Here is a 24,395-nt window from a genome sequence, read left to right as displayed (position 1 = left end):
TTTTAAATAAAGTAGTTATGTTGTTTTTGCATTTTAAAACCAGTTGTACGTATAATTAAGTCATTGTAAATTATAACTGTATTATTAGAATATGTTTACTATGTTGGATATTTTATTTCTAAAGATATTTAAGTGAAAACATGAGCAATTGATGAGGTGAGTGACTCGATTAATATGTTATTCATACTGATGAGGCGAAAAGGCAAAACAGACAACACTATGAAATCAGAAAAAAAAACCAGACCAATAGACAAATAACAGTACACGCAACACAATATATTATAATTAAAATCAGATAATCTTTTTTAAATGACACCAATATAACTATTTATTGACATGACATAATATACAATCGACAACAAATAATATTGCATTGATTGTTCAAAGCCTCCGAATACTGTATGACACGATACATACAGTATGCAATACATTAAATACAGGTAACTTTGTCAATATATTTTCACTTTACGACCTTATTGTCATCGCATTTGATATTGCGATAAAATGCTATCATATCAATTAGTGAGATTTCGTATATTTTAAAGGATTCATAAAGAAAATAATGCAAATCATCAACCTGATTTTAAAAATGTATTGATTTACATTTCTAGATGAATACACAACATGGTAGACAGCACCATCACAAGTATCAACAGACTTTTTATCGATTATGTAATGTAGTTATTTTGAGAATTATTGTCCTTTTAAAATTACATTATTACGTTATCTTAAGTTGCTATAATGGAGTGTATGTATAGAATACTTTAACTAGGACAGATTCTGGATGCAGGTTTGTCTAATATTGAGCTTCTATCAAGTGCCTGTTGGTATGATCTCCATATCCGATCGAACTAGATATAAAAGAGGGACGAAAGATACCAGAGGGACAGTCCAACTCATAAATCGAAAAAAAAACTGACAACGCCTGGCTAAAAATGAAAGAAGACAAACAGACAAACAATAGAACACATGACACAACATAGAAAACTAAAGATAAAGGATACAACAGATACAGTTAAGTCTCACTGTCTCATATCTTGACTTACATCTAGAAATTGACAATGGTGGTCGGCTGAAAACGAAACTTTACGACACTAATGATATAAGCTTCCCAATTGTGAAATTAACATGTCTATATACAAATGTATAGCAACATTCCAGCAGCGCCTGCATACGGGGTATATATCTCTCAATAATACGGTATTCCCCATCACAAGTTTTGTGATATATGGTTGGTGCTAATAGTTATCAAAAGTACCAGGATTATAATTGAGTTCGCCAGAAGGAAGCTATTAAACAAAGAGTTCAAAAGTAGAAGTTAAAATCATCCCTTCGTTAATTTTAAGGACGCCATCGCGAGGTGGTTGACCGTAATTTAACAACCGTTTATCTGATATATTCCGTATGTCGTAACCTACAATCCCCTTTCCTTTTCAGGAATCTGACCTACCGAATTATACTATTTACCGGATTTGTAATAACATGATCAACACGACAGATGCCACATGTGGAGCAAAATTTTTGCCATGGTTTTGTCAGTTTATTTTTGATCTATGAACTTGAATCTCTCCCTGGTATCTTTCGTCCCTCTTTACGTACGTCACATGACTGCGTAGAATGCATCTATTTTCCATAAAAATTGTGAAGTCACAATGCGTTCTTGTCTCTATGTATTATATTTAACCCAGACACAGTTTTGATCCTGTCCCAAATCATGAGCTTTTGTCCTTTGCTAGTCTTTTAATTCAGTGGTTGTCGTTTGTTTATGTGTGACATATTTATAGCTGAATATGAGGTATGAGCTTTGTTCATTGTTGAAGGTCGTGCAGAGACTTATAGTTGTTAACGTCTGTGTTATTTTGGAACTTGTTGACAGTTGTCTCATTCGCAATCATACAACATCTTCTTTTTTATATATTATATGTGTTTTATAAAATTGATTTCAGTTCATTAAATATACGTATTGGAGTTAAAAGTAAAAACACAAAAATACTGAACTTAGAGGAAAATCTAATCGGAACAATTATAATCACATGGCAAAATCAAAAAAAAAAAACACATAAAAAACGAATGGACAAAAACTGTCATATTCCTGACTTGGTACAGGCATTTTCAATTGTAAAAAATGGTGGATTAAACCTGGTTTTATAGCGCGAACTCTCTCACTATGATGAAAGTCTCATCAAATTCCGTTATATTTACAATGATGCGTGAACTAAACAGATATATTGGAGTGAAGTGTGACGTCCTTTTTCACAAAACTAGTACACATCCCATTATGCGTTTTTTTTTCAATGTGTTGCAGAACCATTTATCAACTCTTGGATAATACTAAATGTTAATGTAAAAAAGAGTAGCGGAAGATACCAGAGGGACAGTCAAACTCATAGATCGAAAGATATACTGACAAACCCATTGCTAAACAATAAAAGACACACAGACAAATAATAAAACACAGGAAACAATAAATAAATTTGGTGTTTTTACTGTCTTCTGATTGGTTAAAATTATTAGTTTTATTTTCAATGTTGTCAATTTTGATGGCGACACGCCCACTTTGACGTTGTGTATTCATACGCCAACATGTGTCTACGTTGTTATTGTTAATATAAATAATATAAAAAGTTCTTTGAGCCTTATTTTTGAAAGAATTTATTCTAAATGAATGGCAATAATTTATTTTGATTTTATTGAACCATAAAACTAATTTTTGACTCTTCACATTTAACATAATCCGCTTCGCGGATTATTCAATGTGAAGAGTCAAAAATTAGTTTTATGGTTCAATAAATTCAAAATAGATAATAGCCATTCATTAAATATAGAAAACTAAAGACTAACAACATGAACCTAACCATAAACTGGGGTTAATCTCAGTTGTGACAAGATAGAAATTACAAATTCTCTAAGGTGTGATTTGATAGAAATTAATCTTATAAATTTATCAATTTTAAAAGGGTCAATCATAATTTATTAACTCGAACAGTTAAACTCATCAACACTATTATCATGTTTACACAGTATTTGTATATTTAAGCACTATCATTAAATATGAGATTGTTTCATTGCTTTAATCTCGTAATGTTTGCATAGTGAAGGGGAAAGAAAGAAAAAAAAATGAAAATGGATCTTTTATTTCACGTATTTATTGTGTTTCTGCATTTGAAGATTAGTTGTAAGTTTAATTAAGTCTTTTAAAATTGTTATGTTATTACTAAAATGTTACATTGAAAATAAAACATACTAATATTTAATATGTTGAAAAGGATGATTCAAAAGAAAAAAACATTAGTGAAAACAAATGCAGTTGATGAGATGGGCGACTAAGTGTATATTCAAAATAGTTTGGTTAGTATGTCGCCTTTTTAGAATAGACGTAATATAAGTAGTCTCACCGTCCGCACACCAAAAGAAAAATGAAATGTCATGGGTTGAAATGGGATTGTTTGTACGTTCTAAACCAATCACAATGTTATGGTTTACGCATTTGAAAATATTACCCATAATGCATTATATTTTGAAACGGCGATTTGTTGCGGCTGTCATTTATATATATAAGTTTAGTTAGTTATAAAACAAGGTTTAATACACCATTATTTAAACAACGAAATTCCTGCACAAAGTCAGGAATATGACAATTGTTATCCATTCGTTTGATATGTTTTTGAGATTTTGATTTTGGCATTTGATTAGGGACTTTCCAGTTTCAATTTTCCTCAGAGTGCAGTATTTTTGTGATTTTGCTTTTTACAATCTTATTTGATTTATGTTTGACGTAAAAAATGAATTGCGTGTTTACCGTCACATATTCAGTCCTTACAAAATTTTCTAATAAGATATCAGGCTTTAGTTTAGTATGCATGAGGCGCGACACTTCTACATTGGAAACGTATAAAATACAAACATTCGAAAGCAAATTAAGTAGAGGCTGGAAATGGGGAATGTGTGAAAGAGACAACACCGACTTAGCACTGAAAGCCACCCATAGGTCTTCAATACAGAGAGAAAATTTCGAACCCGGAGGCTTTCTTCAGCTTGCCTCTAAACAAAATTGTGTACTAGGTCAGTGAATATGGATGTTATCTAAACTTCGATCTATATAAAATAAACTTAAATTAAAAATCATACAAGACTGACAAAGGCCAGAGATTCCTGACTCGGGACAGGTACAAAAATGCAGCGAGGTTGAAAATATTTTGTTTTAGAACTCATCCCTCCCCCTATACCACTGGTCAATGTAGAAAAAGCGAATGCTTATTGTACAGTCACCAACAAAAATTGGAAAGCTATTGGAGCACAAATGATCTTCACACAGTAGCCACATCGGTCTAAGGCAAACTTTGTCTGCGGTATAAAATGTAGGTCTTTCAATTATGTTATGTTTTATGATTTGTTAATTTATCATTTGAAGATAATCATAATGTTAAAATGGCTCTATCACTTTTGCGTATACATTTTTTTTTCAATTTCTGTAAAGAAAACTTATAGTATTTTTATTCAACCAAAGTTTGAAGCCGTCTAATATTCACATTGATATGTAGGTCGCGAAAACATATTTGTTTCAAGTATCAATTTTTCATGCATCAATCCTGTTGGGGAAATACTGCACCTATATCATCAAATTATTATAAAATACATTTTTACCATTCCATCATTTTCTTATATGTTGTGATTGTGTGTCATAATTAACCATGCTATCACCTCTCTATTTATTGTGTAGTAGGGTTTAATTGAGTGTCATAAATCGCCACATTATCACCTTTGTGTTTGTTCTGCTGCGTCTGGAGACTTTTAGCGCCTTGTTGAAAACAAGAAAAAGTTCTGGAAAATGAAGATGTTTATTTGTTGAAATCAGTAATCAAAGTGCTGCTCAATTTTAACACAATAAAATAGCAATCTCACTTGATAATAAATTTAGAATTTCCCAAATGGACTAAATCAAGGAATATAACTCTATCCAAATTTTAACTAATCAGGTAAAACGTGCCCAAACTCTGTTTTATCATGTAAAACAGTTTACAAAACTTTACGTACAGGTAACATTGTAATACATAATACAATATGTTAAATAAACCGAATCATGTCAACTAAAAAGGTACTTAATTTCAAATATTTTGTGTAATAATTTGTTGCTATGGAAACAATAGAAGAGTCATGAAAGTATATTTGATTAAGTCTCTAAATCTTTTTCCACATTTCTGTTTATAGCGACACAAGTATATACCGGAGTTCTCACGAGACTTTGGCCGTTGGACAGCCAAACATGTTCATCAGAAGTATTAATAACTACTTACGTGTATGGCGAGTGCAATAACACCTTTAATTACCAGCCACAAGACTTCCCTTTCAATGCTATGGTTTTCGACGGTTCTTCTTTTATTGATGTTACTGTGGATATTGCAACTTCTGAAATAAAACATTACAGTTTTCAAGGATGGTTCTTCTTTACAACTGACACTCCTTCGTCCTTGTTTCATTACAGAGACAGTCAGGGAATTTCGGAAACAATTGTTTGGACCAATGCAATGAAATTAAAACTTGATAGAAAGGTAAATTCCACTTGGAATACTTTTATTGGAACTCAGCAATTTTCGAAATATAAATGGTACTATATTGCACTTGGTGTCGGTGAAGTTGGTTACGTATCCGTACGTATTGATGGCGTGAAGGATATCTATGGAATGCTAAGTAACCGTAAAAATAGAGAATTGCCAGGTACATTGAGAATTGGTGGAGATTTCGGAGAGGCACATGAAAACGTTGAGGGACGAATTACATGTGTTGGCTTTCATTTAAATACTAGGGACGCCTCTGAAGATGTGGTAAAAGATGTGTGCACTGAAACGACTTGGATGCGTAAGTTAACGTTTTAACATCTATACAGAATGCACAAGTAGTTTCTATGCTTGTGGTTGACGTATGTTGTTTGGTTATATTTTTGTATGGATTATTCTTGATGTACACTGCTATCCCTAGTTTAAGAGGAAAGACGGGCGCAACCAACATGTTTTGTCGGTTATCTTCTGTATGGTATGTTCCCACCAAAAATCCCAACTTAAACACGTTATTTCATAAATATAAATATATTTTTCTACACAATGGTGTATAACACGTCTCCTTTTGTTGTCAGAATGATCTGTAGCAGGCCTACCAAAGTGTCTCAATGGTGATTATTTCGTCTGCTGACGATGGATTGGAACAAAAAAACTCTCAGTAAATGATTAATTATAAAAATTGTTTCAGAAAAAAACTGTTGGTTTTTGTCTGAATAGAACTTATTACCCAGTTAGTAAAATTGTATAAGACACCGTGAAAAAAAATCTAACAAGTGTTAATTGTGGTATGTCTAATAAGTTACGAGTTTCCTTTTTTAGACACAAATTTAACTATTACGTCAATGTCATGCAGACGCTCTCTTGACTCTACGTGTGAAATGAAATAAGATCAGATCACTCCGAGAATCATTTAGACTTTCCCATAAAGTTTGACCAATCGTAAACTGATATATATATATATATATAAAGAGAGTTGGGAAAATACCTTTTACTGCGAGACTTTCATTTCTAATTTTGCGTGGGTTGACGAAATAATTACGATTGACATACTTGAATATGATTGCTACGGATGATTTCGACGACAAAAGTATGCTTATTACACACCATGGTAAAGATAAATCAATTTAGATTTACGACATAACAAGTTTTAGTGGGGTTGACAGCCGAGAAATCGGCATATAACGGAATTTCGCCACCGGCTGACCTTTTTCTAAGTACCTTGTGTTATATAAAGGTATATTTACGTTGTTGGGAGTTTTGTTTTTTATGGGAACCCCCACTTTCTCAGCAAGGCTCATAAAAGTGTGCAATGCTGTCAAAAAATTACTAGTACCAGACTTTCCTACAAAGAAAAAATCATCAAGTAGGTGAGATACCCCATGAATGTGAATTTTTTCATTTAAAATCCATTGAAGTGCCGTTGAAAAAGCTTCAAATAACTGACAGGACGAAGATGCCCACATTGGTTGAGATGCGTCATAATAATATTTACTATCCCACTGAAATCCTAATAAATGATGATCCTTTTTTGAAATAGGAATTAATCGAAATGTGTCTTTAATGTCACTTTTAGCCATTAGACACCGTGAACCATACAACTGGACTAATTCTATAACTGTCTCAATATTTTGTTATTGCACTGCTGAAAATTCTGGAGAAATACCTGAATTAATTGAATTTCCTTTAAGGTAGGACAAATCATGAAATAATCTAAATAAATTCGGCTCTTTCTTTTGAACTAACCCTAAAAGGGAACAAACAAAATTTGGGAAAGGTGGATTTTTGAAAGGACCTTTAATACGCCTCAGCTTCAATTCTTTTTCGAATCTTGATTGTACTTCAGCTGGATTTTCTCTAGCGCTATTATGATTTCGATGTAAATTTAATTCAGATTTGAAAAAGAAGAATTTATTGAAAACTCATGTGTAAAACAATGTATCAATTTCTCTTTCAACTGTTGATTGTAACCTGATAAATATTTATTCAATTCATACCGGAGAAGGAAGGTTTGGCAGAGGTTGCTCGTTTAACTTGTCCCTCTGTACAAGTGAGTGTACAATGTTTATTAGTGCAATGGACGCACTGGTGTTTAAGTTTACAGTTTTTTTTAGGTACATTCCCCGGACTTACAAAAGGCCCAAAGATAGCCGATGGGGAACTGAAATTGTTGTTTGACCCTTCTTGGAAATGTATTTTTAGAGGTATTCATACAAGAGCTCCTATCCTGAGATGTTACACTAATGGACCGTTCAGTCAGAGATACTGACCTCCATAACTCATCATAAATAGTATCCCATCTCAAATTTAGAATTTTTCTAACCCTTCTAAATTTCTCATACTTTATCAAGGCCAAAGCAGAATTCAAAGACTTTCCTAAATAAATGGACATACATATGTCAAAAGCATTCATCCACTGATGAATTGATTGGAGCACCCTTTTGTTTTTCCTATTTGAAATAATGATGTTAAAATTTTCAAACAAAGTTGAGGAATCTTCCTCAATATAAGACGGCAGCAAAAAGGCAAAGTTAACATAATTGTCTGCCCAAACATCATCTTTTAGCTTACAACTAACATGAAAATCTATAGGTATTGACTGTTTTAACATATGACATGCATAGGGAGTGTCTACATTAGCAGAGCTTGAGTGGAACTGCTCACCAGGTATGACATCCGGATCTGATGATAAGCGTGGCTGAAATAATGCTAATGATAAGTCATAGTCATCGCTGTTGTCATTTGGTATAGTTGTCAACGGTGGTATACTTGAAATAAATGGAATCTGCATAGACTGTGTTGAGCTTGCATGACCAGTTTGTAATGAAGGATTCAGTATGGCTAAAATCTCACTAGTCGGCATCACGTTATTGTCCTTTACTAGATGAATGCCGGAACTGTGCAACTTTACAAATAATGCTTCAGCAATGTCATTAGCGGATGGACTGTTAGGAAGATTATTGTTGGAAGAATTTATAATAGTATTGTCCGGCAAATCAGCTCGTTGTGGTTGTGTCTTAGTACTCCTTATTTTCTTTGCCCTGTGTCTATTTAATGGCGGCAAGGCAGTAGTCTCCATCTCAAAAACATCCTCAATTGTCGCCACGGTCAAATTTCCAGGAGAAGCTTTCCTTTATGTTCTTTGCTTTGGCATTCTGACTGAAATAATTAAGAATTGAAATAAAATATATGTGTATACTATTTTAATTGTTAGTACAATAGTGTCTTAATATGGCCAATTGAGGAAAATTATGATCAACACATTTTTAGGCATATTTGTAATCCTATACATGTGTTAATAAATACATAGATTCAACCAATATTGAATTTAAAATCTAAATAAACTGATATAGTAACTCCAGAACTACAAATTATACTATATGTATAAAAAACATGTTATAAATTAAATTTTACAACCAATTTACCCTATTGTGACACTCCTCTGCTTGAACCAAAGTCAATACACATGTATGTACATGGAAAATGATTAAATAGTTAATCAACACGTGAAACATAACATGTAACTGAAAAATATAATAATATAAGACATTATTAATGTCAACCATTCTTGTGTCACAACCATAATAAACCAAAGCAAGACAGAGGAAACATATGTTAAATAATATAAATTAAGTAGTACATGTAATGGAGCACCATATTTTCAGTAAATAACCATAATATTTGTCAAGTAAAATTTACCACAGAACAAAAGCCTCAATCTTAAATTCTTGTATATTATAGTTGCATCAGTATCATACAAAAGTGATAAAATAACTATTTAACTTCGAGCTGGATTACCTACAGCTGCACGAATACTCTTTGCATATTTGACAATTCCTTTAGCATTTAAATGCACCTTGTCATTTGATAACAGTGCTCGAGTGTTTTTCCCAAAACCTCTGTGTTGCCAGTAGCTAATATCACAATGTTGATATACATTTTGTCTTAGCTCTTTGTTTATCTATATAACTTTGTTATCATAATTGTCTTTCAAACCCCAGGATTATCCGGGGAGCAACTGACCTATAATCACGTGACGAACATTATAGCATTTGATTATGTAATCGGTAAAAACTATTATATCTCTTGCTAATCTAGCGAGATTTGATTCAGCGGATAAATCATTGCCGCCAATTTGAAGAAAAACACAATGAGGTGTATAATCATCAATAATTTTAATAAATTCTTGCCTTTGGACGCAGTTTGGGCCCGGACGAAGTCTACTTCCACCCAAACCGAAATATTCTACTTGAATGACTACCATAAAACCCCAAATTAAACCATCCCTGATATCCATTTTTAAACACAAATGATTCTAATCTATGAATAAAAGAGTGACCAAAAGTTAATGCACGTCTGACCATGGTTTAGAGGCAAAAATTGAAGTTATAAAACAAATAATTTAAGGTTCGCTTTTACCTGAAATATAGCTGTACTTTTAACAAGATGGACCTTGCTCAGATCTATGGAATTTCACAAGTAGTTCGAAATTTGCAGTCGGCTCCTGAATATCACACACAAATCTGCATACAATAAGTGACCTTTTGTTTTGAAAATCAACTGCAACCTCACAGTTTCAGCCTCAGCTATATATACAAGTTTGAAATAAATGATGTTTCTTCTGTCAGAGAAATTAGATGAATGACTGCATGTCCAAGTTCATGCAATAATCTGATCGTAATTGTCCCTCCAAAAAACTGGCTAATCCATTTCCTTATTTGACCATAGCACACATTGGCCTCAGGCGGGAGATAACGTTTCTATACTCATGATGTACAATACTGCCCTAGACCCCAGATGGCTAATCCCAAGATAAAATTACTACACAGTATATATTACTTAATCCTCAATGATTATCTGACCTTGCAGACAAAAATGTTTTATCTTCAATAAATTTTTTGAATTTTTTTTTCGACATTTTAGGCGACAACCACACTGACATGTTTTCTTAATGTCATTTACTTCAGAGGCAAGTGCTTCTTGAAAAAAAAAATTGTTGATTTTTTTTAAATAACAAAGAAAAAAAAACCAGAACAAAGTGATTACTTGGATGAACCTTCATCATACACTTTTTTTTTGGACAAAATGACAAAATGTTGTACAAATGTAAATTAATCACGATAATATTATAATTCTTAATGGAATAACCCGGGAATAGTTCTTAATTTGTAGTATTCAAGCATGATTTTCTTGTGATTTGCTCTCACGAACACACTAACACTCAAATAAATCCATTGCGTGTATAAGTATTTAAAACTATTATCAATTGTTGCATACAATATTCATAACGTTGTTTTTTTTATTTACAGCGGATAGAGGAAGCAGTAGTATATATTTGACTAGGATGGACACAACGGAATTGGTACCGGTTTTCCTGAAAGAAGTCATCCGCTGTTCGATCACTGAGTGTGCCCACTCATGTTTGGTAGACATTGAATGTTTTTATATATCTTTTGATGAAGAATCTGCCATATGTAGCTCGTGTTATCTGTTCAGAAGAAAAGAAACTACAGGCAATCATAGCACACTTCCGTTGTATCAAGTCAAAACATAACAAAATTCATTAGTATGCCAGTATTTACATGATGTACTTATGTATCACATCAAAACACGTTTTATAATAAAACTGGATAGATCATTAGTGTGTCAGTATATGCATGTACTTATGTGGCATATGTGTCAGTTAATTTTAGTCTCATTTGTTTCAATAAGTAAAAATCATAAAGGTCATTCAAATCCTACTAGCATGTGTTTCCTACTGCAACGTGGTTTTTTTAATTTATACTAAACAAATATTTACTCATACAAATCAATGTGTCCTTATTGTTTTCCTGGTTTGGAAATATAAGAGGAGAACTACGACACAACAGAAACGAACTATAATATAACAATGGCCATTTTCCTGACTTGGTACAGGACATTTTAATGAAGAAAAAAAAATGGTGGGTTAAACCTGGTTTTGTGGAATGACAAAACCTCCCGCTTCTATGGCAATGTTAAATATAACATTCAAATGACAATATAACATGATAGGACTACAATACAAATAAATAGCACAATATATAGCACAGATAAACACACGAATAATAGCTAACAAAAGGTGCCAGGTTTAAAATTTAATACGTCAGACGCGCGCCTTGTCCACACAAGACTAACCATTGACGCTCGGATGAAAAAAGTTCGAAAGCCAAAAAAAAAGGACACAGTTGAAGAGCATTGAGAACCAAAAGTTCTAAAAAGTGGTGCCCAATATGGCTAGGGTTTTTCTGCCTAAGTGATAAGAACATCTTTATTATTTAGAATAATTCATATCTTTGCAAACAGTAAAATTCTATAAAATGACTATGTAATAGATATAAATGATAAAACAAGTGACTAACTACAAAACAAAAACGGATAGATAAAAAGCTTTAATTTTCTTGTTCAATATATGGATGAAATATAAGAAATCTCATGTACAATATGTACCAAGTTAAGCGACTAAATGAGAGGCGAATGATGTAAAATGAAAATTAATAATCATCAGGCGAAAAAACTGATAACGCCGATGCAAAATTAGAAAAACCCAATAGACAAACAACACACACAAAAACAATTATTACTAAGTAACTATATTTTACTTGAATTAAGTATTCTTTTTTATTACTCATTACTAGGAATTACTTATCAATTACTCACTATTACTAGCAATTACTTATATTTTACTAGATATTGAAACAAGTAATTGTTTTACTGAAAAAGTGTGTCTATCAAAAAAATTACTTAAATTAAATACTAATAATAATTTTACTCACTTGAGTAAATGAATTACTTAATCCATATTTAGGTAATGACTTACCCGTACTGTTTTTAGTAGAAAGAAATAACTTAGATTAAGTCATATATTCAAGAACTACACATTTTTTTTTAATTTATACTAAAAAGCTGTATGAAAGTTACTGGAATTACTTCTGAAAACATGGATATAAAACTTGTTTTTACTAAGTACAGTGGAGATCACTTCTAACCTCTCATTAAATCTGTCAGGAGAACTGTTCTAGAACAGTACGTAGAACTGTCAGCCTGACACCTTTTAGTCAGTTCTAGGTTAGAACTGTTCTAGCTAGAACTGACTTGGTCAGTTCTACCTAGAACTGATTTGGACAGTTCTACCTAGAACTGATCCTGACAGTTCTACCCTAGAACTGATCCTGACAGTTCTAGCTAGAACTGACCAGACATTTGGTCAGTTCTACTTCTAGAACAGTTCTACGGTTAGAATTGATTTGTAATTCTACGGCTAGAATTGATTTTTATAAATTCTACGGCCAGAAATGATTTATAAATTCTACGGCTAAAATTGATTTATAAATTGTACGGCTAAAATTGATTTATAAATTCTACGGCTAAAATTGATTTTTATAAATTTTACGGCCAGAATTGATTTATAAATTCTACGGCTAAAATTGATTTATAAATTCTGCGGCTAAAATTGATTTAAATAAATTCTTTGCCGGTTTTATTTCAGATTTATAATCGGCAAGACTTAGGCAGCAACAAAAAAATTGTTTGTTTCATCCTCAGCTGCCACTATATGTAATTCTAAAATTGAAAGAAAAACATTGTTTTCGGTTTGTCGCTAAAAAAATAGATTGTTCTTCGCCGAAGTCGAAAAAAAAAAGTTTGTACAGAAAAAAAAAACCCATAGCCCCCCCCCCCCGAAAATCAAATGGTTGCTGCCTTAGAGAACATGTTTAACCTGTTAACCCCGCCATATTCTGCATGTATGTGCCTGTTCCAAGTCAGGAGCATGTAATTCAGTGATTTTCTTTTGTTGATGTGTTTATACATAAATTTTAGTTTTTCTCTCAATTTTTGTACATAAATTAGGCCGTTAGTATTAGGGGGGGGGGGGGCATTATTATTTGAATTGTTTTACATTTGTTATTCCGGGATTCAGGATGGCTCATTATCACATAACAAATTTATCGGACCTCAATAACCAATATAATATCTGTTTACGAGTAGTTTTCATACCTCGGACGACCTGTTTAACGACCGCATCAATCTAAACTGCCTTTATTTGCTTTTTCTTTCTGCAAATCGATATAGCTGCACAGTACTTCAGTTTTAATTTAAGGTCTAGAGGGACTGTAATATGTACAAGTAACAGCAATTTTGGAAAAAAAATGTAATTGTTCACATCAATTTATAGTGCCAGCATGCAGGGGCAGCTAGATCCAGGCTGGGGGTCAAACTATATGCTCCCATTCATATGCATTGATGTTAAAAAAAAGTGGGGTTCCACCCACTGGACCCCCTCCCCTTGATCCTCCAATGAGCATGTTCTTGTTTTATTCAAAATATTGAATCATAAACAAATATCAGTAGTTTTTATACTTCAGACTGAGTCGTGTAATAAAATCTTTTGACTGCAGTAACCAAAACTTACCATATTTGCTTTTTATTATGTAAATCTATATAGCTGCACAGCAATTCAGTTATAATTTTAGTTCGAGAGCGACTGTAGTATATAAATAACTGCAATATTGGAAATCAATGACCACAAATTTTTTTTTTCGCATTAATTGAGGGTGCCAGTACATGTATTTCCTATTTTTATTCAAAATATCGCATCAGAAACAAATATCAGTAGTTTTCATACCTCAGACTGACTCATGTTACAAAATTATTTGTCTGTATCAATCAAAACTGACCATATTTGACAGCATCAACCAAAACTGACCATATTTGACCACATCAACCAAAACTGACCATATTTGCTCTTTTTTATACAACTCTTACAGTCGCATAGTAAATCTGTAATATTTTTATGTAAGGATGGAGTGTATAATCATTATAATACAAATGATCTATATTATAGGGTTATTGCATGAATATTGGGGAATATTGTTCCAAGTAGAATTTTATATTGAGCTTGCTTATATTTTTATATCAGGATAGATTGTTCAATATAAACATGATAAAGGAAAGCAACATTGGAAAACAAAATTATGCTCGCATCAGTTTAAAGTGCCAGCATGTCCTCTTTAATCAAAATTTTGAACCATAAACTAATTTCAGTAGTTTTGATATCTCAGACTGACTCATGGATATAACAAAATTATTTGTCCGCATCAACCAAAACCATGAAAACTGACCATATTTGACCGCATCAACCAAAACTGACCATATGTGATATGTGACAGTATCAACCAAAACTGACCATATTTACACTTTATAATGTAAATCTTAATATATATATATAGCCGCATAGTAAATCGCTTAAAAATTTTGTTACATATCACGATGGATTGTATAATTCAAATGACAGCAATATTGTCACATGATTGTAACACATTGGCTAAAAAAATTTTCACATCAATTTAGAGTACCAGCAATTTTCTGCAAGTCCTCTTTTTATTCAAAATATTGAATTGTAAACAAATTTCAGTAGTTTCGATATACATGTATCAGACTGAGTCGTTTTTACAAAATTATTTGACCATATCAACCAAAACTGAACTTATTTACACTTATCATGTAAATATATATGGCCTCATTGTAAACCAATAATATTTCTATGTCAGGACGGATCGTATGATAAAAATGACACCAACTTCCGAACACAATACACCTATATTGCTAATCCTGGCTGACCCGGCCTCTTGAACTTTTGAAGCATACGACAATCACTTTTCCATTGTGGCGTCAGATATTTTGTTTTATGATGTCAAATTTTTACGGGAACCTGTGCGATATCCAGTAATGGCAGACAAATAGCGGTAAGGTGTATTTATACCATATCTAAAAATTTAGCGCACCCTTATTTTCTCTCTGTATCCATAATAATGAACCGTCACTAAAGTGACTTTTTAAGTCAGTTAGTTTGTGATGTTTTTTTTTTTAAACAAAACTATTTTACGGCATCATCCAACACTCACATGACTGATTCATATACTTTATTTTTAAATAAAAAAGTACATGTATGGGAAGTTCTCTTCTTGGAATAGTATACTGTTAATATAATTTGAAGACAAATGGAAGAAGGCAAAGAAAAATGCATGATTTTGTTTGTAGCCGAACGTCCAGTGGCAAATGCTTCATTCATGTTCAGATGAGTATATTTTTCTGAGTTTCAGACTCCCAGATATCATTTATAATTGTTATGGATAAGTCTGGATAAATTGACGAGATGGTGTAAATGTATATAGTTTTTTTACGTTATAATACAACACTTTTATCATTAATATCCCACAATTCATCCACTGTACAGTTTTCGTATGAACATTTGTCAAAACAGAATCTTAAATGAATGTAAATCCAAGGCAAACAAGGTAAATTACGATTAAAATTCCATGAATTAAATGCAGAGATATATTAATGACAGCAAGAAGAGACTGTTAAAAACGGGGAACGAAGAAACGTAAACAATGATGTTTCCTATGCAATCTTATAAAAATATTTCTCCGATGAGTTGGATAACCTCCTATTCACTTCGATATTTGTACATGTAACGTATGATCAGAAAGAAATATAGAAAATCTGCTATTATATAGCAAAGTAATTGGAAGTGATTTATTTCTTCTAAATTCTAAAGTGCCCTTACTGCAGTGACGTCAGTTTAGAACTGTTCTACAGTCCTGACTGATTTAGTCAGTTCTGCTGACAGTTCTGCGGTTAGAACTGATTTGGACAGTTCTATCTAGAACTGATTTAGACAGTTCTACCTTAAGCTTAGAACTGATCCTGACAGTTCTGCCTAGAACTGATTTGGTCAGTTCTACCTAGAACTGATTCTGACAGTTCTACTTAGAACAGTTCTAGGGTAGAACTGTTCTAGGTAGAACTGTTCTAGGACAGGTTAGAACAGTTCTATGACAGTTCTCCTGACAGTTCTAATGAGAGGTTAGAAGTGATCTCCACTGTAGGTTAAGGCACTATATCATGTTGTTTTCTTGCATAAGGCTTATTATATATAATAACAAATGCTTCCTATGAAATTTGACTCCATAATTTTAACAATTTCAACATGATGTAGGTTTCAGTCTCAAAATTGCATAATTTTGGATAACAATTTTCTTTAAACAGGCAATTATTCCAACTTGGAAATATTTTTAATTATATGGAATTTGCATAATTTCCTGTGCTTGCAAATTTTTATAAATTTCATGTATATTCTGTATTTTAATGTCCAGTGTGGCGCCCAACACTTTCTATTCCAAAGTAGATGACACATTTTCAATAGAATGTACTGTGCTGCGCAGAAAACTGTCTATACAAAATACATTGTATGGAAAGTATTATGCAATGCTTAAAAATAATAATGCAGAATAAACATGGAATTTCAAGCACAAGACATCATGCAAATTACATAATTAAAGATAATTCCAAATTGAAAAAATAGCCTGTTTTTAGATAATACTTTGAAATGCTTAAAAAATTTGATCGGAATTACTTAGTACAAGAATTACTAGTCATTACTTAACCTATTTTCATATCAAAATATCTTCAAATTATTTTTATCTATTTTTAATATAATTTTTATAATTTAAAATAACATGACTTAGCTTTAATAAAATTAAAAATTAACTATTTATTATAAGTGTACAAAATTGTATAATATTTTCTGTATTTTTAATAAGTAGTTTTTGATTTGAGACTGAAAACATATTCGGTCAATCAGAATTAAGGTTTCATTATTTATACAAATAATCAATATGTATTAAAAGAATTACTTACTATCATTAAAAGAAATACTTACTTTTATTAAAAGAATTACTTACTTTTATGTGTTTATGTCGCTTAACCATTTTTTAAGTAGTACCTCACTTTGGGACAGCCAATTTAGAGTAAACTTTATAAAAACCATTAATGTTGATTTGCTATTTAAATTTTGTTGATATATTTTTTAAAAGATGCATTATAGGGCAATAAGTGCGCAATCAAAGAAATAGGTAAGAATGATAATTTAACACATTGAAACATTCAAATTTTATGTAAGCGTATGCAAGTTTGAATCTTTTTCAATTCATACTATATAATTTTTTGAAGTGACTATGAATACAAAGGAGTAGGTCCGGTAAGGATCAATTTTGGCCTCAAATTTCAAGTTCATCTGACGAATGAATTTGACCTTTTTTTAAACACTTAAGTGTCTATTTCATTTGAATCAATTAGTTTATGTGAAAGATTTTAACTGATTTAGTCATTGAAAACGATCCGATTCCAGCTCAAATATGAAATATCTACCAAATATGTCGAAAAATGTCACTTTTTAGATAGTTTTTGTCAAAAACGAAAGTGGCCGCATCCGTGTTCATCCAAAATCTTTATATATGTTATGTATTATCATAAAATACAACTTACATTTCAATATTATAAGAGATAACACATGTTAAAAATAATATATATTTATTGGCGAAGTAAGATCACGGCTTCTGTCGGTTACCAACCCATGAACAAAGGGTCTTTGGGTAACCGTAAATTAAAATTATAAATCAAATCTTCAAAATATAATAGATAATTAAAATTGAAATAAAACTAAAATGTAATGAAATTATGAATTAATAGTGTGCTGAATTGAACCCTGGCAACAGATGTCCAAAATCAACATGAAAAACTACGTTTGAAGTGTAAATGAAGAAATGGATTAATGTTCTAAATTAAATAATAATAAATCAAGTTTATCGGTACTGGTGCAGCCTATAAAGTCCGCCGTTCATGACCTCTGGCAACAGACGGTCATAAAATCATCTTTGGTCAGTGCATTATTATTGTCAAACATTATCACTTCACCATATGGAGGTCGTAGTTCGGTTAATTGTGTTTACATAAACACAAACAAATCCAGAAGCCGTGACAGGTTTTCTTTAAAGTTGAAGTATATGTACAGACAACACACATAAATCTGTAAAATAAGAACAAAAACAGCAGTATCGAAAATAAAAGGGAGAGGCTGGGTGGGTATCAAGTAATCATGTGTATAATAAATTAAATCAATAGTCTGACCTTAGATCAATATAAATCCTTGAAGATAGCGTTTGCAATATTTGTGATGAGAATGCAAGAGCAGTTAATTTATATGTAGTGTAATAAATTTAGACATGCGCGTCTGCTTTGACCTGCTAATGAACTATTGCTGGTCTTCCTCTGATAACGCGATTTAATGGTCGAGCCCTTTAAATCGAATTATAAGAGATAACACATGTTAAAAATAATATATATTTATTGGCGAAGTAAGATCACGGCTTCTGTCGGTTACCAACCCATGAACAAAGGGTCTTTGGGTAACCGTAAATTAAAATTATAAATCAAATCTTCAAAATATAATAGATAATTAAAATTGAAATAAAACTAAAATGTAATGAAATTATGAATTAATAGTGTGCTGAATTGAACCCTGGCAACAGATGTCCAAAATCAACATGAAAAACTACGTTTGAAGTGTAAATGAAGAAATGGATTAATGTTCTAAATTAAATAATAATAAATCAAGTTTATCGGTACTGGTGCAGCCTATAAAGTCCGCCACTAAACAAATTCGAAATTTTCTGTCATAACAGAATGTTTCGAAAATTGTTACCGCCAACCAGTACTATGAAGGTGATTTATTTGAAAATAAAAAACCTGTATGTTAAAGAATCTGACCGCCGTGACTACAAGCTAACAGATTCCCGAAGCCATGGACCTACTTCGCCGTTTTGTGGACAAATTGTATGTGAAAATTTTATAATGTCAAATAAACCTTGCTGTAACCTATACAAAAACAAATTATTTCCGATATCTGATAAATGAACACCGTCTAAAAATAAATCTGGGTTGTCTTCAGATATTTCTGGATATCTAATATAAGCACCGCCATGTTTGATGATATATGTAGCTACTAAACTATTTAATCTAACTCTAGTTCTGTTCAAAGATCTATGTACAATCTCATTCCTGTATTTCAATCTGGGTAAAATTTGAGACCAAACAAATTTTGACTTTGGTAGTAAGACCCGAAGGCAATCAATCACTTTTAAAATATCGTGTCCTAATACACATGACACTTTTTGTCCGATATCATTTCCACCACAGTGAAATACTAATACTTGCGGGGGTTCTTCAAGTGTAAGCAAATGTTTGACTTTGGGTATTATCTCACAAATCCTCATTCCACTTTTTCCTTGCCACCATATTGTAGATTTTATTCGTTCCAAACCTAAGTTTACACCATCGACAGACTTTCTAGCATGTACAAATGCATGTTTGATGATTGAAGAACCCACCAACCAAACACTCTTTTGTTGACCTGAAAGTCTTAAAGTGACGATCAGGCGAGTATTCAAATTTCAAATCAATTATGTACAATATATACAAACAAATAAATGATGACACATATTAAATTTGACTTGCTAACTTTAGCGTTGGTATTCTGATATATGTTTTATAAGCTTTTGATTCCCAACGACCAAAATCCTGAATTTCATCATCAGAAAACCCCATTTTCGAAGACTGAGATGCAGCTCCGATCCTAAAACTATGACTTTGAAAATTATCCGATGTAATATTCGCCACATTCAGAGCTTTCTTTAGAACAGCGTTAAACTGATAACGTGTAACATAGTTTCCACCGAAGTGTATGAATGCAGGACCAATGGTTTTGGGCCTGGCAATAAAATATTTCTTTAATAAATGAACAGGACATACATGAGAATTAATTGAAGGTATAATTATTAAACTACCTTTGCCTAACTGATCAGTTTTTGAAAATTTAAGGTTGATAGAAACGTTATTGTCTGAAAAACTAAAATCATCTAACGACAAAGTGTGAGAATGTGCCAGTGATTTATTGACTACTAATTCCCCTATCCTGAAAAAACCAAAATACGCCAAACTAAACAACCCCGAAAACAATAAGGTCTCATATTGTGAGAGACATACAGATGGTAAAAGTGAAATCAATTTATCTAAAATCTGTGGTGTAATTGGCAATCTTGAATCCACTCGTTTGTCAAGCCTTTCCATTCCAATTAACATTTTCTTAATTATAAAATTGTGAGTGTTATCAGTAATATTTAACATTTTACATTTAAAGGCTATACCAAAAATATAAGACTTGGCAGTAGACGGAGCATAACCTCGCACAGATAAATATGCTATAAAGTTACAGATAACATTAAGTGAGGGTGGCCAAACAATGGCATGTCCGTGTGAAGATCTAAATTGATCAAATGACCTGACAGCAGTTTCATAAGTGTCACTTGTGTTTGGTGAGATTGACGCCGTTAACAACTTGTTGGATTCAAATTTGAGATCACTTGAAGAAAAGACTGTGGGACCTTTTCTGGTTCTTGTAACGCCTCTGGTGACATGCGACGAAACCGTGGCCACTGTTGACGAGAAATTGCATCCGCAATACAGTTTTTGTTTGATGTAATATGCATTGCTTTAAACTGAATATTATAAACCATAGCTTGTAAGACTAAAGGACGAAGAATATGCATTACCCTTCTTGATTTAGACGTTTTAGAATTCAAGATATGAACAAGTGCTTTATTGTCAACGTGTAAGATAATTTTCTTATTCGCAAAGATCGCATACCACAAATGAAAGGCTAAAACAATAGGCAATAACTCTAAAAATGTAATGTCCTTTAATATATCGCAACCTAACCAATATGGCGGCCAAGGAAAGAAAGCCCAATTTGGATGTAAATACGAAGCACATCCACCAAACGCACTCCCAGCACTATCAGTAAATAACTCCATATCAACATTTGATATCCAATCGGAATCAGGAAAATAAAATTTGCCATTAAAACAATCTAAAAATAACGACCACAACCTTATGTCTTCCTTAATTGACGCAGTGAGCCTTATATGGTGCCGAGGATTTGATATTCCTGACATTGCATCATAAAAACGTCTGTTGAATGCCCTACCCGTAGGGATCACTCTCGAACAAAAATTCAAAATGCCTGTAAAAGACTGGAGAACACGTAATGTTGTTCTTTTTTTGCCTAACAAATTTGAAATTATTGTTTTCAATTTCAGCAATTTCTCTTTGGGAATTTTTACAGACATTTCAATTGTATTAATTTCAAGCCCCAAAAAAGTAAGAACATGAGTTGGACCGACGGTCTTGTCATGTGCCAAAGGAACTCCTAAACGATCACATAAACAATCAAATTCACTCATCAGGTTAAGGCAAGTTGAATCGGTCCCCGGGCCTGCAAACAAAAAATCATCTAAGTAGTGTATAACACTTTCCGATCCCGTTTTGTCCTTAAAGATACATTCTAGAAATGTTGAGAATTTCTCAAACGTTGCGCAAGACAGACTACAACCTTGAGGCAAACAGCGGTCCACGAAGTAAAAGTCCAAAAATTTGAAACCCAATAACTCGAAATCATCCGGGTTTACTGGTAAAAGCCTAAATGCCGAGCTGATATCTTTTTTTCCAATTAGGGCGAACTTTCCTTGGCTACCCACCATATCTAGTGCATGGTCAAATGGCGTATAAGTCACAGAACACAAGCCCTTATCAATATAATCATTTACGCTTAAACCGTGTGGGTATGATAAATGCTGTATAAGCCTCCAAGAACCATCCTTTTTAGGACATAAGCCAATCGGAGACAATCTTAGATTAAAAAGTGGTATATTGTTAAATGGACCAGCTATTCTTCCCAAATTAATTTCTTTCAATAATTTTTTTGCAACTTCAACTTCATTGCCAAAAACAGAAACTAGATTTCTACAATCAGTAGTCATCCTAGGTCCAGTATAATTTAGACGAAAACCTTCTAAAAATCCCAAATATAATTCTGAAGCAACTGTTTTATTACTATAATTTTCCAGAAACTTGCAAAGAACATCAAATTTAATTGGCGTATTAGCGATTGAATGAACCGTGGAAAGGTGGTCGCTGGAATCTGACAGCTGCCCTTGGATTAGCACTCGAGCCTCGTTGCGAAATGTTATTTGGTTGTCCAGCAGCGAATCTAGGACCACGCCTAAAATTAAAATTTGTCTGAGCACCATATCGTGTACAGTTTACCGATGGGTGAATACCTGAACAACGTAAACAACTATGTGAATAATGACAGTTAGGCCTAGTACATGATCCATTGTTATAATCATAACATTTATACGCATTAGTTACAGGGTTTGGATTAAGTTGTGTGCTATCATCATACATGAAGAGTAACCAAAGCTCTAAATCAACTGTTCCCCAGTTACAAGACGGCATTCTTATTTTTTTTAAACGGAATTGCTCGTCATACCTCTTCCAGCCTAAACCGGGAACCCTACTAGCTCCCAGTCGTATGTTACTCATGTATTTCAGAAGCCCTCTTGCCTCTCCCAAATGACTTGACAGGTAAATATCAATGAAAATCAGAAATGCATCAGTCCACTGACTAATACTATTAATCTTGACTGTTGATGTTTTTGGTTTAGATTGTAGAACACCATCTTTAATTATTAAAGTATTAGAATTATCATCAATAGGTACTGGGTTCGACAATAAACAACCCAGATCAATATATTCACCATTTAAGATTTTTTGTCTGATATTGCAAGAAACATTATTACCCAAATCATTGCTGATGCTAGCAATTTCATGTACAGAATTAACATTAGATTCAAAATTTTGAAATGTACCTTGTTCATTGATGGTTTGTGAATACGACTCTTCATTATTCGGTAAATCCACTGAACTGTTAAATGTGGTAGATGGTCCTGATGCATTAGATGTTGTAATTTGCGTCCGTGGCGGCACTACATCATGTTCTGTTTGAGACAGTGCAGCTGTCCTGTCATTATCAGTAACACGGGCTGTTCTCCTTCTTTTAACTCCTTTTCCCCTCGCGACAGTTTTTCCCCTAGGCATCGCTAACCTTCCAATAAATAAACACAGTGTAAAATAAAAAATAGTTACCAATCCTAAAATATATGTTTAACTAAATATAAAAGTAAACATGAAATAAACAACGCGATATCTGTGACGGAAAAGAATTGATGATAAATCAATTAATCAAATGTCAATTTAAAGCATTTACCAAATATTTCTTAACGGAAGCATAGTTAAGTATAATTCTCTTAAATAATTTGCGACATCAAATAGCAATTAGGTGTACCATGTATAATTGTATTGTCTAGCCATATTAGATGACTCCCGGCGTGCATCGAATATTAAATATAAATTACATACCTCATAGGAAGTTGCCAAAATAATCTGCATAACAAAATGCAATTAGCGTGGATAGCATCAACATTAGATGCCTCAATAAAAGACAAAGCAATAATGTGAATGAAACTAAAATTAAATTAAATTAAACATCATAATTCGTTATATAGAAATATAATAAACATAAACAAATAAAATCGATTGAATGTATTAAAATTAATATCAAGTAATCATGTGTATAATAAATTAAATCAATAGTCTGACCTTAGATCAATATAAATCCTTGAAGATAGCGTTTGCAATATTTGTGATGAGAATGCAAGAGCAGTTAATTTATATGTAGTGTAATAAATTTAGACATGCGCGTCTGCTTTGACCTGCTAATGAACTATTGCTGGTCTTCCTCTGATAACGCGATTTAATGGTCGAGCCCTTTAAATCGAATTAAGGATGAACACGAATGCGGCCACTTTCGTTTTACACGAAAACCGTCTAAATTTAGCTAAAATGATAGAATTGTGAAGATTTCAGTAATTTAGCGTGACTTAATGGTGCTAGTACTCGATATATGTGCATTGTATTGCCAAAAACTCGAAGTTTTTATACTAGTGCATGGAAACAATTTCATGGTAAATTGGTCTAAATTGTATAGCATTAACACCTTTTTCAAAAACACACTGCTGACTGCCA

At 32.6% G+C, this 24,395-nt stretch overlaps 1 protein-coding gene and 1 long non-coding RNA gene across 2 annotated transcripts; one reads left to right on the top strand and one right to left on the bottom strand.

Annotated features, from left to right (window-relative positions):
- The first annotated feature begins 5,208 nt into the window (after positions 1 to 5,208).
- Positions 5,209 to 11,190, top strand: LOC139489121 (uncharacterized). Its single transcript, XR_011656152.1, has 2 exons — positions 5,209 to 5,856; positions 10,862 to 11,190. It is a non-coding gene; the product is annotated as an uncharacterized lncRNA (long non-coding RNA).
- Positions 11,191 to 17,928: 6,738 nt separating this feature from the next.
- Positions 17,929 to 24,146, bottom strand: LOC139489120 (uncharacterized). Its single transcript, XM_071275252.1, has 2 exons — positions 23,970 to 24,146; positions 17,929 to 23,415 (listed from the first exon to the last, which is right to left on the bottom strand). Exon 2 carries the CDS (start codon positions 23,406 to 23,408, stop codon positions 22,410 to 22,412), a length of 999 nt encoding a protein of 332 aa, XP_071131353.1. The 5' UTR covers positions 23,409 to 23,415; positions 23,970 to 24,146; the 3' UTR covers positions 17,929 to 22,409.
- Between the last annotated feature and the right edge of the window lie 249 nt (positions 24,147 to 24,395).

This window comes from Mytilus edulis, chromosome 9 (assembly GCF_963676685.1).
Source record: "Mytilus edulis chromosome 9, xbMytEdul2.2, whole genome shotgun sequence".
In the NCBI taxonomy this organism is placed as follows: domain Eukaryota; kingdom Metazoa; phylum Mollusca; class Bivalvia; order Mytilida; family Mytilidae; genus Mytilus; species Mytilus edulis.
The sequence above is the reverse complement of the archived record's forward strand: the minus strand, read 5'-3'. Positions and strand labels throughout refer to the sequence as shown.